Below are 13,399 nucleotides of genomic sequence, written 5' to 3'. Positions count from 1 at the left end.
AGGGTCAGTTTTGATATTGTGGCAGATCGACACAAATAAATCAATGTATGGGAAACTCATTGAAACTTACCCGCTTGAACTCTTTCATTTGTTTTGTTAGTTTGATGGTCTGTACCACCTGTACTTTAAAAAATCTGGTACCGTAACATTTTCATTGTTTTAGTACCGACATGGTACTGAAGTACCGGGTCTTTTGACAACACTAGTTAGAGGTCTTCATTCTACTATTTTTCACGTTCCAATGCAGCTCCTGATATATTCTAACATGCATTATTGTGTATTATAGGAAGCGGAGCTACAGCTGTGGTCCAGGCTGCCTACTGTGTGCCCAGGAAGGAGAAGGTCGCCATCAAACGCATCAATCTGGAAAAATGCCAGACCAGCATGGATGAGCTCCTGGTACTGAACCTGCTTCCATAACAGTATTGCATTGAACATACTAGATATTAGCATGAGTATGAAAGTCAAATGGGCTGTGAAATCCATTTCATGTTGAGTTCAGAGCGTTCTGGTATTGGTGTTGGGCGATATGTTCCATAGTAATATAATTACATGCAAGTAACCCTAAACCAAACCCTAATCCTAAACCTAACCATATAGTAAGTACATTTACTTAATATGACTCAGTACTTAAATGTAGAATTATACTGTAACAAAAGACACCTTAAAATAAAGTGTAACCATTTAATATCATAAAATGTAAATATGTATGTAAATATAAAATGTGTATATATACTGTGTATATATATATATATAAAACATAGGAGTATGATAAAGATGCTAATTTAAAAGAAACATCTCAGACGGACTTAAAGATTTTTTGCATCTGAAGTCTGCATATATGTTAGCTCAAGTATACTTTTTTATCTTAAAATTTTATATATATATATATATATATATATATATATATATATATAAAAAGTATATTTGTAAGTATACTACCATTTGTGCTTGGTCCAATTTTTTTTAACCAAGGCTACATTTAAACTTCAGATCAAACTACAGCAAAAAAGTTACATTGTGAAATATAATTAGAAATTAAAATAACTGTTTTGATTCGTTTCTTTCCCAAAACAAAACAAACAAACAAAAAACCTACCAACCACAAACTTTTTCGGTTGTGTAAATGTGTGCGTTCGCACTATCATTAAATGAGAATTTCATTTCAAAATCAGAACTGTTTCATACAATAAAAGGAGTTCTACCACACGGATTCTACCATTTCCAGATTGCCTGGAAACCATTATTAACTGGACCAAAGGGATTCCCTGTGTTGTTTTCCAGTTTTATGACAGAGATTTTATTTCCTAGTCAGAATTCTCCCTTGGACGACTTTGTGAATCACAACACTGACTAATAGAAGACTTCATACCAATCATTAAAGAACTTTTTTGGCTCTCATCCAAGTGTAAAACACCAATTTCTGTTTAAAACTTTCCCAGTTTGCCCTTTTGTTACATTCTTGTCAAGTTACAGCCAAGTTATAGTTTCCATTCATGAGTCCTTAGGTTTCTACACAAATCCTTTCCCCTTCTCAGCTTATTAGCTTCATCGGTCAACTCCTCAAGGAGCTCGAAAGGTTATACTTTTGTTCCTCGTGACCAGGTGGAGCACATTTTGTCGTTCACTGGGAAAGCTCATGTTGCTGATTTACAAGCTCACTGCAGGAGGCTACCAGAAACTCAATTTTTCCCACATCCAAGTGTCTTACAATGTCATGGCTGATATTATCCCTAGTCCTGCCCTTAGTGATTTCAGTAAATGGAGACTTTCTTCCAGCTGAACTGAAGTGAACCTTACGGAATGATTTAGGTGAAAGTTAAAGGGAGATTCTTGAAGAGTTAGGGTCACTTGGAAATTTTGAAGTTCAGGTTTCCTCCAGTGCTTTCGCTGCCTTTGTGATCTGCTGAGCACTCTTTTAAACACAGAGGAGGCATTTAATTAAAGCCTGATTGCTCCTGTAATGAGCAGGAGCAGCAGGCAGCTATATTGCATACAATCTGCATCAAGAGCTGCACTCGGAGGAAATTCCTTCCAGAGGTTTAAGTCAATTTCACTGCTGATCACGCAAATTTGCTGGAGTATAGCATGCTCTAGTTCTTCCAAACATGAAGGAGCAGCCCAGAGAGCTGTGAAGTAAAGAACAGGACAGTCCAAACAAGTCCCAACGCAGCAGTCGTGTGACTCTGTTGTGGTGGGAGGAACAATTTTGCTCTCTGGCTGAGCTGCGATCCTGTCAATGCCACTGACGTCAAGTTGAATTTATAGTGAGCCCACTGTGTATCACTGCAGCGTTTATTCCACAGGGACATGACAAGAGCTCCGCAAGGCCTTCTCGAATCACAAGACTTCAGTGACTGCTAATTCCGTCAGATGACAGTGCTTCATTTCTCCTAGATAGATTAGCTGCCTACATGGCTTCATTCCGCACATCAGTTTCAGTTGATGAGTGAACAAAACTTCGCTAAACATAGTTTGTGGCACTCATCCCATCCAGTAATTATAATAATGTTACTTTTGATATGAAACCAAGTCTGAGGTTAATAAAACAGCCTGAACATAACAATACATTTATCCCAGGAAAGACATTAAATGCCCATAAATGGCAGATAGTCAGCCTGAGGGGAAAAAAAAGCATTTTGCTATATAGTACATATTATACATATTTTTACTAGTACATATTCATTATATTTTACATGTGTACTGTATGTTTGAATAATTAATAATAAATAACAAGTTTGTATTACATTTTAATTTATTTACTGTTTATTTATTGCAACAATGAATTGAGAAACACAATTTTAAAACATTGATATGAACAATTTAACTGTTTATATACAACTTTTTATTTCAGTGTTGATTATTAAATAAATTTGATTAGTTACTTGATTATTTTCTGTTTCAGTATTGGTCCTTGGCTAAATGAAAGCTTTACTTTTTGTGTTACGGTTTCAGTTATTTCAGTGCATCTCTTTTTGGTCTTCCTTATGTTTTCTGCAACTGGACCACTTATAATTATTATTATCATTACAATTATTATTATAAATCACAGGTATCATTATTATTGTAAAATTTTTGCATCTGTACATTATATATTGTATTACTATACTATCAGCAGTAAAAGATGTTAAATAATCAAATAATGATAATCATATCAAAGATTAAACTGCTATTGTAATACTTGTTAAAATAGCTATTATTATTATTTTTCTTTTTTTTTGCCAAAGCATGCAGCCATTTTTTAAGGTAGCTGAAATTTACTTTGTGTGATTTAACAGTTTCTGATACATTTCTGCAGGACAGCAATTTTCCTTTAAGCGATCTCAAAGGAAATGTTCTTAAAATTGATTGTGCTTTTCTGACAGTGAATCAGCTAAATATCCTGCTGACCTGTTTTAACCTGGTTTTCAAGCTTATGGAAAAAAAGCTTGTTTTTTTCTGTTGGCATAACTGTGTGTTTGGGTCATAAGGGATCAGGGTAATGTGATAATATCAGTGGGTCAGAGTTATTGTTAAATCATAAAGATGTCTCTTCTGTATTCTTCTGTAAATCTGAACACTGAAGACACCAAATGATGATAGCAGGTCATCATCCTAGATCTTTTTCCCTGTCATTGCCATAGTTTAGATTTGAAGTACTTGGATAGTTTCAATCCAGAATTTGCCTGAATAACCAAATTCACAAAGGTTTACCCCAGGCTTTAACGTTATTTTAATTTCTTATGGAAATGTTTACTGGAGAACATCATATATTGAGTGAGAAATTTGCCCTGAGGAAGAAGGAAAGCGTTTTTTCAGGAGGCAGAAAGGCAGTGACATAACCGCAGACAAAGAGTCTCAGTGCTTTTCTTTGCTCATTGTCCTCTGGATGTAGACGAATCGGGTGGCAAACAGTCTCTTGATGTCACCCTCCCTGTTTAGGCTATTGGGTTTGTCTCTCTAGGGTAGACAAATTGGCCAGCCATGCTGAAATGACCTTCGGCTTCTACTTCGAGAATGCAGATGGAACACTAGCTAGTGAACATCCAAAGCCCGCCCTGTGTGTTATTGTTTTCATACGCCCTCAACCTGGAGTCCATCGTGGGACTGGACACAGGCTTTGCGGAGCCAGCCAAAGCTGACTGAATTGTTGAATTAAGTCCAGCTTTGGGACAGAGGGGTGGGACATACCCAGTGGCCCAGTGTTGGGGTGTCAGTGACCCCACAGTTTTGGCAAGGGAAGAGCTTTATGTTGACTGGCAGACATGATTGCGCTTATTTTTTGGGTCAGTGGAAAACACGACTCATGTTCACTGGGTCATTTGAGACCTCGACTTGGAAATTGCAATTGCCATGATTGTTTTTCAAGAACTTGAAATGGCATGATTTCTTATTGACTTTTTATCTAAATATTGGAGGAGACTGCTGCAACCCGTCCCATTCATTTGGAGCAGAGTGGTGCACTTAATTACAGCATGGCTGCGTTTTTTGGTTCATTTGATTGCCATACTTGCATGGATACAAAGCAGCATGTGCTTATATTCAAACCTTAGTTCATTTTAAAGGGAAGTGTGTATGTGTAAATTGTATGCAGTGTAAATGCAGGCTTTAAAACAGGTTGAGTTGAGGCATGCTGATTTCAGACTTGGGTTTCGGCCATTTCTGTCATGCCTGTAGTACTGAACTATTGAGTAGTGATTGCAACAGACTCGGGTTTGGCTTTTCAACATTAGCAACACACTTCGAAGCATTTACACATGATTAAAGATGCTTAAATATTTCAATTCAAGAAATCATCTTTTTTATGTCTTTTATTTTAATGAATACAATTAAATATAATTATTTTATTAAACAAAACACTCTTTTTCATGTAGCTGAAATGGACAGGCACTTTTATGGTGCTTTCTCATCCCATTTCAAGCTGTTTTGTTTTGCACATATAAAATAAATAAATAAAATGAAATAAAGCAGGTTTTTTTATGCAACTGTATTGAAAGGGTTCTTTTATGATCTTTATTGAGGCTATGGTTGTTTCAGTTTAATTATATTTTTATTGGTTTATTTTTTAGATAAAATAAAATATTGTTTTATTAAAAAAAAAGCCATGTTTTCCATATAACTGCATTGAATGGGTACTTTTATTTTGCCTTTGTATCTTTTTTGAAGCTGGTGGATTTTTTGTTTTAAATGTATAAAGAAAAATCTATGAAAATACATTTTACAAGTCACTCTTCCATGTGACTGCAGTGAATGGGCACTTTTATAAGTGCTCTTGCATATTTTCTGAAGCATATTTAAAAAAAAAAAAAGTTTATTATTATTTGAAAAAGCCACATTTTATTCCATATAAGTATAATAAATGTTATGGTGCTTTTGCATCCCATTTGAAGCTTTGGTCCCCATTTATTTTAACCAAACAGCACAAGACGGTGTGAAGGTATGAAGTCATGTTGCCATTCATTCAACTTAATTCTGCAATGTTTTTAGTTTCTCTTATTGATTGCTTTGCATTGCATGTAACAAATTGAACAAGCCTGGGCATGACAGCAAAATAGAATTGCTTTCTAATATCATTAGTAAGCCCCCACCATCAAATGAGTCAGGGAAAGCTCAGAGTGATGGATTCGGCTGCAGTCCCAACATTACCTCAGCTGTCAATCTCTCCAAGCTGCAAGGGTTTCACTTTAACTGGAAAGACCAACAAATAAACAGGGGATGAAGAGGAAAACTTTCCTTCTGTTTTTGATTGCCAAGAAATCAATCTAGCGGTGGCGTTTTTCTGATGGATATTGTCAGTAACATATACACCTATTTATTTGGATTCCTTGGTTATTTGGAACAGGCTGTAAGGCAGTCAGATGAAGGTGTCATGGTGTTTACAGCACGCTTGGATGGATGTTGTTTATTTTTACAGTTTGTATGTGCTTTGCGGTGAGTGAGCTAATAAAAACTACTATTTCACCTGAAGTAAATATCTGCACCGACACTGAAGGTTTGCCAACTGTGCAACTGAGCCAGACTTGTTTAAATATTAATTCAGATCTGGAATGGCACCATTGTGAGGCACCACAGTTATTTCAGTTAAGCCATGAGGCCCAGTGCATTCTGAACCACATATTATATGACTGTATTCACAGACCATTTGCTGTAACGCAGTTTTCTATTCTCCTGAAGAAGCAAATTATTGTTGTATCCAATTATTGCACACTCTGAATCATTTAGAAAGGATATTGATTAAATCAGGTTACTGTGTCAGTGAAGAGTGATTGTCTCTTTTCTCTCTCTCTCTCTCTCTCTCTCTAGAAAGAGATTCAGGCAATGAGTCAGTGTCACCATCCCAACATTGTGTCGTATTACACCTCGTTCGTGGTGAAGGATGAGCTGTGGTTGGTCATGAAGCTGCTTAGTGGTGGTAAGTCCCTCCCACCTGTTCTTTTTCATCCAATCAGAAAACTTCACACATTTTCATCTCTCATTGGCTTTGAATTTGTAATTAACTATGGTGACCAAGTTTGTTTCACCCACGTTGAACATTCTTTGCTGGCTGTATCCTTATACAGTGTGTGTAGATCATGGAACAGTCCTTCATCTATCAAAGACTGTTTGACTTTTTGAGGCTTGTCTAAATATATGGATGGTTTCTGTTGTTAACATTTTGTATTTCAGTTTTGAGTACCATCCTCTGATTAGGATCTCAAATGACCCGTTAGAATGATAATGGAGTCTGCCAGGGGCTCCCCTACAGAGTAAATCACAGACCGCTGATAAATACAGCAGATGCATTAGTGCTGCGGCAGCCTATGCAGGATTTCTTAGGACGGTATTGCATTATGATTGGCTCCTGATGATCATGTAGAGCTGCATGATTAATCAAAATTAAACCGAAATATAGCTATATGGCTTTATGCAGTTATCAGTGATTTAATTAAACGAATATATGCACTTAAAGTTATTTTAATGCTAAAAGTAAGTTCCGTAAGGAAAACGGTTATAAAATGTTGATTTTGAAATTCAACAGTTGCAATTTAATCCAAAATTACTTTTATGTTATTTTTGCTTGATTTTAATTACATTTTTAGTGTAAACTATTGCAATAATTTTTTTTTTTATATTTTAATCTTTTACTATTTTCTTTTTTTTGTAAACCACAGTTTTTATGATCACAAAACATATTTTGTTCAAGCTATTCAGCCTTAAATTCTTGTCAGTCTGGCTTTTGAAGATTTCTCTTAAGACACGTACAGCACATCGGAATTTCTCAATTTTTTTTTTGGAGTTGTGGAGGTGCTGAGTGACTGTAAATAGTTTTATTTCAAAGTTTTAAACAGAGCTTGATTTCATTGCACCCTTAAGCTCCAGCAGAGCTTCCCCGACCCCACTGCGTAAAGCTACTGCTGAGAGTTTGATGATATGTTTCAAGCCAGCGTGTAATGTTCTGTTCCAAACGCAGCCAAGCGCTGGACAGGGAGATTATAGTCTGGCTTGTGCTGACACTGACAGCCGTGGGACACAGCCTTTCTTTTCTCGGTGCAGAGCTGAGATCACTCTGTCTGGATAATCGCTGTTCATTTTACGCCTGTCATCAGCTGCCGTGCCCTCCTCCTTCGGCTTCTGCTAGCTGAAGATGCCCAGGTGGCAAGCTGCCTGTCTTAAATATGAAGGTAGGACAGAAGCACGCAGGCGTCCGTCTCACAGCTGGCCTCTCGGCACATAGGTCACATCACAGCAGGCACCATCTTAAATAACAATGGCTCTCACATCAAGAGGGGCAGGCAGCTCCTTTAAATCTAATAGATTCACAACAGCTGCTGTGTTTTTATTGAGTAAAAAATTGATAGTTCAGCTAAAAGTGAGAATTGTCATCATTTACTCAAACATCTATGGATTCAGGATTTCTTAATTCGCCCTTCCACAAACGAGGCCTAAAAAGGTCCTAAATCAGAGCAGAAAGTTAAGATTCATAAAGTTGTGGCATTAAATGTTGCATACAAAATTAATGAATATCTTTCTCATAAAAAAAAAAAAGATACATTTTCCTCAATGTTTTGTTTTCCAGTACAAATATCTAAACATTCTTAAATCATTATATGTTTACTTGTGATGCAGATTGAGAGGTCCACTGATTATCGGTCCGGTCAATTATCAGCGCCGATATTAAGCATTTGTATGATTATCGTTATCGGTAATTTTCAGTACTGATTCACCAATAAAATAACTTAATTATGAAACACGCTATTTGGCTCTGATGCACCCTGTCAGAACTCACCACTCAGTGGCCTAAAGCAATCCCTACCCACCGCCCATCTGATTTGTTGGGAGTCATGAGTCCGACCAATCATTGCAGAATTCACTCTTCAATTCAATGTTCAGGCGCATTGCTGATGCATTGCTATTTTAAGGAGCTGAAAATAGACTGTGCCATAGACCAACTTAAACCTGGTCTACAGCCTGGCGCAATGTTTTTTCTTTATTTAAAGAGCGTGTTAGTATAGGCGGGTCCACAACGCACGTACATGCTGCTTATTAAACAAAGGGATGCACAGCAGCACACAAACATGCCAAATATAAAAAATTAAAGGATTGTAATGCATTATAATTTTTTGTAGGCTAATTAAATATATATATTATGTGCGCCAACTGTTTTTCCATCGTTAAAATAGCAAAAGTGGATTTGGACACACCCTGAGTGCACCTGTGCCGTGCGCTTTACACTTCGCTTTTAGATCGTTAAAATAGGGCCCAAAGTGTGCAACGCTGATGGTGATTTCAGCTTCTGTCGTCTCTCTACATGAGGACATAAATACATGGAACAACATATCCAGAACTGCTCTGATTCTCTCTAAGAGTCACTTCATGAGTATTTGACAGTGTCATTTGAGTAAAATTATCATCATATCATTTACATAGGCTACAGAAACAAGTTTCTCATTGCAACCCGTCAAAATATAAGTTTGGGTTAGTTTAAAGAAATGATCAGAAATATGTTACTGTGGTGCAGTATGATATGCATAATACAACTCAGAGATGAGAGTTTTCCGTCACTGTGACAGATTTCCATCAATTGGAAAAAATGAGGGGGGGGGGGGGGGAGAAACATATAGCGGCAAAACAAAAATCATCCCTGCAACGGCTGAAGCTTCTCACTGACAACAACGCTCGCATCATTCACAGTCAGGTTATTAGCAGAGAACGCATAGCAGGACTTGAATTTCGGTGCAGGATTGCGGCTATTAATAACGATTCTACTGATTCCTGCAGGTTCCGCATTTATAACGCGATGACAGATGATGGAATGTATCATTTGCACATGCTTTTGAGTCTTGAGAACTCACTTGCATGCTCTCATTTTCTGTGCGCCTACAGATTGAGATAAGGAGAGTGACAGCAGTTAATAGTTATCAAGGGAGTTTGCAAATGTGATATTGATTTAATGGAGCAGTTCAATAAACAAGTACTGCCTGATTTTGCTCTATTTCATCAACGAAAATAGTTCCAAATAAAGTAACAGCTCATCCGCTTCACATCTCTAAAAGCAAACACAGTGGTGTGTTTAATTCATGAATGAAAGTGTGTTTTTGAACGCATCTATTGAGTGAGTGATTCATGATTACCCATTCATAAAGACAGTCACTTTGCTTCATTCCTGAATGATTCAGCCATTCAAACGAATCAATTGAATGAATGATTCAGTGATAAAACCAGTGACTTGCCACAAAACCAAAGGTAACAATAAAATGCCCCTGTAAAAAAAAAAATTTTTCTTTCTAAATTATGTGAAAATCATATTGTTTACTCACTCACAGAAAACAATATATTGATTTACATTTTCTAAAACCCTTTTTGTTTGTAAAAGTCATGCGAGTAGGCGTCAACTATCATGAATATCATTGTGATTTACACCTGATAAGACGAAGTCCCGCATAATGAGCTGCATAATGAGCCTTTCAGTCATCTGTGCTACTGAGAGGGAAGAGTTACAAGAAAGAATGTGAGGACAAAATAAATTTATATATTTTTATGTTTGTAGTTTATTTAGAATATATTTAATTATCCCACAAAATAATTTAATATTCACTTGCGAGTGCAGTTAAACAGTTTATTAGGAACAATCAAAGCTGACTTTCAAAGCTGAATTTTTAGCATCATTGCTCCAGTCACACACTGATTTTCAAAAAACATTTATTGTTATTATGATTATTATTAATAATGTGGAAAAGAGCTGAGAATATTTTTTCAGGTTTTGTTTTTGATAAATTGAAAAAAACAGCATTGTTACATTTGTTACAGTTACATTTATTTGTTACATTTATATTATTTACATCAAGCTTTTTTATGGTATAGTGTATATTGTTATTAATACTCCATAATGTTTCACTTATTATTATCACTTATTATACATTTAGTCAGGAATTATAGTTTGGAAAAAGTCTAACAAGTAAAATGTTTACACATTATGTGAAACCTAATACAAGTACATAAAAAAAAGACTTACTCATGTTTATGATCTTTGCTGAATAAAGCGCTTAATTCTTTTTTCTGAGGAAATCTCAAATCCTGAGGTAATCCTCATCACATCTTTTTGGGGTGAATTATGTCTTATTCCTCTCATCGCGAAGCAAACAGTAAAATAATAATTCAAGCTGCGCGCTTCAGTGAAACATTATAATCTCAATAGTGCGTTCAGCGCTTGGGCGTGGTCGCATTAGATATAATGAAGGGAGACGTGAAAGACTGGACATCGCGTTGTTTTTATATGGATTACTTTATCACAGAATATTTGTTTTCGGTAGCACTTGCTTAAATTAAAAGTAGACATGTCAGGCTCTCTATAGATACCTCTCTCATGTCTCTTCGTTGAGTATTCACTGAGTTACAGGTCATTTTAATGACACGTTTGTAAATGAAGATCACCGCAGACAATGGCTGCAGACAACACACCTTGTTTGTTATCTTTATTTTATAAATGCACAAAGTTTTGTTGTTATGTCTGTATACAAAAGAAGTAGACTCTTTACAGATTCGATTGATGTATTGCTCTTATCTGTACGATCAAAACTGAAAGTGTAATTTAAGTTATTTTCGGGGTTATCAGGAGAAAATGTCTCATAACGCGTATACGCGTGAATCGACTGCAGAGGGTTAACCCCTGACTACTACAACAATAGTATTTCTTGTTTGCCAAAACAATAAAGAGTTTAACTCTTTACAATAAAGTGTATACTGTGGGAGTACTACACTCAACCAACACCAGGGAAGGCAGTTTTTGTCCTTGTTATTCTTAGTTTTGACATTAATTTTCATTCGTACATATATTAGGGGTGTAACGATACGCATTCGTATTGAACCGTTCGGTACGAGGCTTTCGGTTCGGTACGCGGTACGCATTATGGACCGAACGGTTCGTTGGACTAATTAATTATATTTGGAAAATAAAACAAATTGTGAAATATAATGATAAACGTTCAACAAGGTAGCCCAATAACCCAAACGACGTAACAGGCAACTCCCCTGACACCCCCGAAGAAAAAAAAAAACACCAACTTATATGTTTATGTTAGGCTACTCAGGCAGGCGCTCGCTCACTAAGTACGCGCTGAAGGCTCGTTGCAAAATGGCCAATGCGTTTAACAGACCAGAAATAGAAGATCCTCCAATAACCAACAGGTCTGGTGTTTTGGTGCACGTTGGATTCCCTGTAAGCTATAATGGTGATGGCATGAGAGTGGTGGATAAAAAAACAACGATATGTGGCATCTAGGGTACATCAGCGGGAATAAAAAAAATAAAAAAAAACACCAGCGGGAATACTTGAAACATGTCAACTCATTTACGCCGACATCACCTTAGTGTGTCAGTATCTGGGAAAAGACGGAAAAAAGGAGAAACATACACGCATGAAAACTACCCACTGGGCATATGTCCAGTTATGTCCAGTTGACGTCTTGTGGACGTCTTTTTATGTCTTAGCAGACGTTGAAAAGACGTACACTGAGGAGCCAGAATGAAAGTTTTTATGAGGTCTTTTTTTGGCGTCTTCTGTACGTCCGATTTAGAACTTCACAGAACCTCCTTACAAGGTTCAAAACTAGTTTCAAAAGTGGTCAGCGGAAATATTTTCAACATCATTTAAGGTTCATTTAGACAACATTTATACTGTTTCTGGACCAAATCAACAGTCTCAGGATGCATTAGATTTAGACTCATGTTATTTCAATGTAATTTCCAGACACTGTGTTTGTCCCAAAATAAAATTATCTTTATGAAATAATGAAATAACTGACGGGTGAGCATGTGGTAAAATCAACTGCAAATCAAAGACATTAAATCTCTGAAGATCTCAGCAGAGGAGGATCAAACATCTCCACAAACAGCTTCACCAGCTTCACTCATTAGATTGACTTTATTTCTGACAGACATCTAGAGAAGCTCTTATTGAGAATTAACAGAGGTTTAAATGTTGATATTTGATTCATTTGAAGTCACCATTGTGGTGGACAGTGTTTGGTTTAGTTGGGATCTTGGTCCTCATTGTTCTTGTTAGCTTGTCTCTGGCTGTTATAACTGTGTGTTTGTGAAACACTGTTGTTGTAGCAAAGAAAGATAAATTTAAGAGAGCTCAGGTGTTATCAGCTCTTTGTTGTTGATGATAAAGTCATCACATTACAAGTATTTGAGGTCATGAAATAAGTGTTGTTTTGTTTGTATATGTCTCCTAAACCTTTTGACTCGACAGTACAATCACCAAGAGCAAAATACTTATTTTGAAGTTGGACAAAATGCATGCGTTTGAAATATTTTGAGCAAAGGCATCATGTACTCACACACAGACATCAAGATTTAGCATATGCATCACAACAATGGTGACATCAAAACGGCTTCATATCACAAACTCATCCTTATTTTCCAGACTTTTTTGTTTTAATTGTCACCATTGATGTGATGCATATCCACAATCTTGATGTCTGTGTGTGACTACATTATGTGTTTTTAAAAAATAAGTACACTCTTTTTTTTCTACAAGGTGTCTGTCCATGAAAATAAACACATAGTTGCAACAAAACATTAATTAATTATTGTGCTATAGTTTAATCACCATTAAAAGCAAGATGTTAGCACTTGAGCTCACTGCTCTCTGCCACAATAAGAGTGCTTTATAACACACAGTTACAGCAGCCAAAGACAAGCTAACACAAGAAGTATGAGGACCAAGATCCCAACTAAACCAAACACTGTCCACCACAATGGTGACTTCAAATGATGTTGATGTAAATTATGTAAATTGATCCTCCTCTGCTGAGATCTTCAGAGATTTAATGTCTCAATCATCAGTTATTTCATTATTTCATGAAGATTATTTTATTTTCTTGATTTTAGGACAAACACAGTGTCTGGAAATTACATTGAAATAACATCTAAATCT

General features: G+C 36.3%; 1 protein-coding gene across 3 annotated transcripts in view; it reads left to right on the top strand.

The window, feature by feature from the left end:
• The window catches only part of oxsr1b (oxidative stress responsive kinase 1b), a 61,415-nt gene that overhangs the window by 24,879 nt on the left and 23,137 nt on the right, over positions 1-13,399 (top strand). For all 3 annotated transcript variants that reach the window (XM_059524622.1, XM_059524625.1, XM_059524623.1), the window contains exons 2-3: positions 287-399; positions 6,283-6,391. In XM_059524622.1, coding sequence (XP_059380605.1) covers positions 287-399; positions 6,283-6,391 — 222 coding nt within the window. The remainder of the gene's footprint in view (positions 1-286; positions 400-6,282; positions 6,392-13,399) is intronic.

Source organism: Carassius carassius, chromosome 35, assembly GCF_963082965.1.
Source record: "Carassius carassius chromosome 35, fCarCar2.1, whole genome shotgun sequence".
Classification (NCBI taxonomy): Eukaryota; Metazoa; Chordata; class Actinopteri; order Cypriniformes; family Cyprinidae; genus Carassius; species Carassius carassius.
The sequence above is the reverse complement of the archived record's forward strand: the minus strand, read 5'-3'. Positions and strand labels throughout refer to the sequence as shown.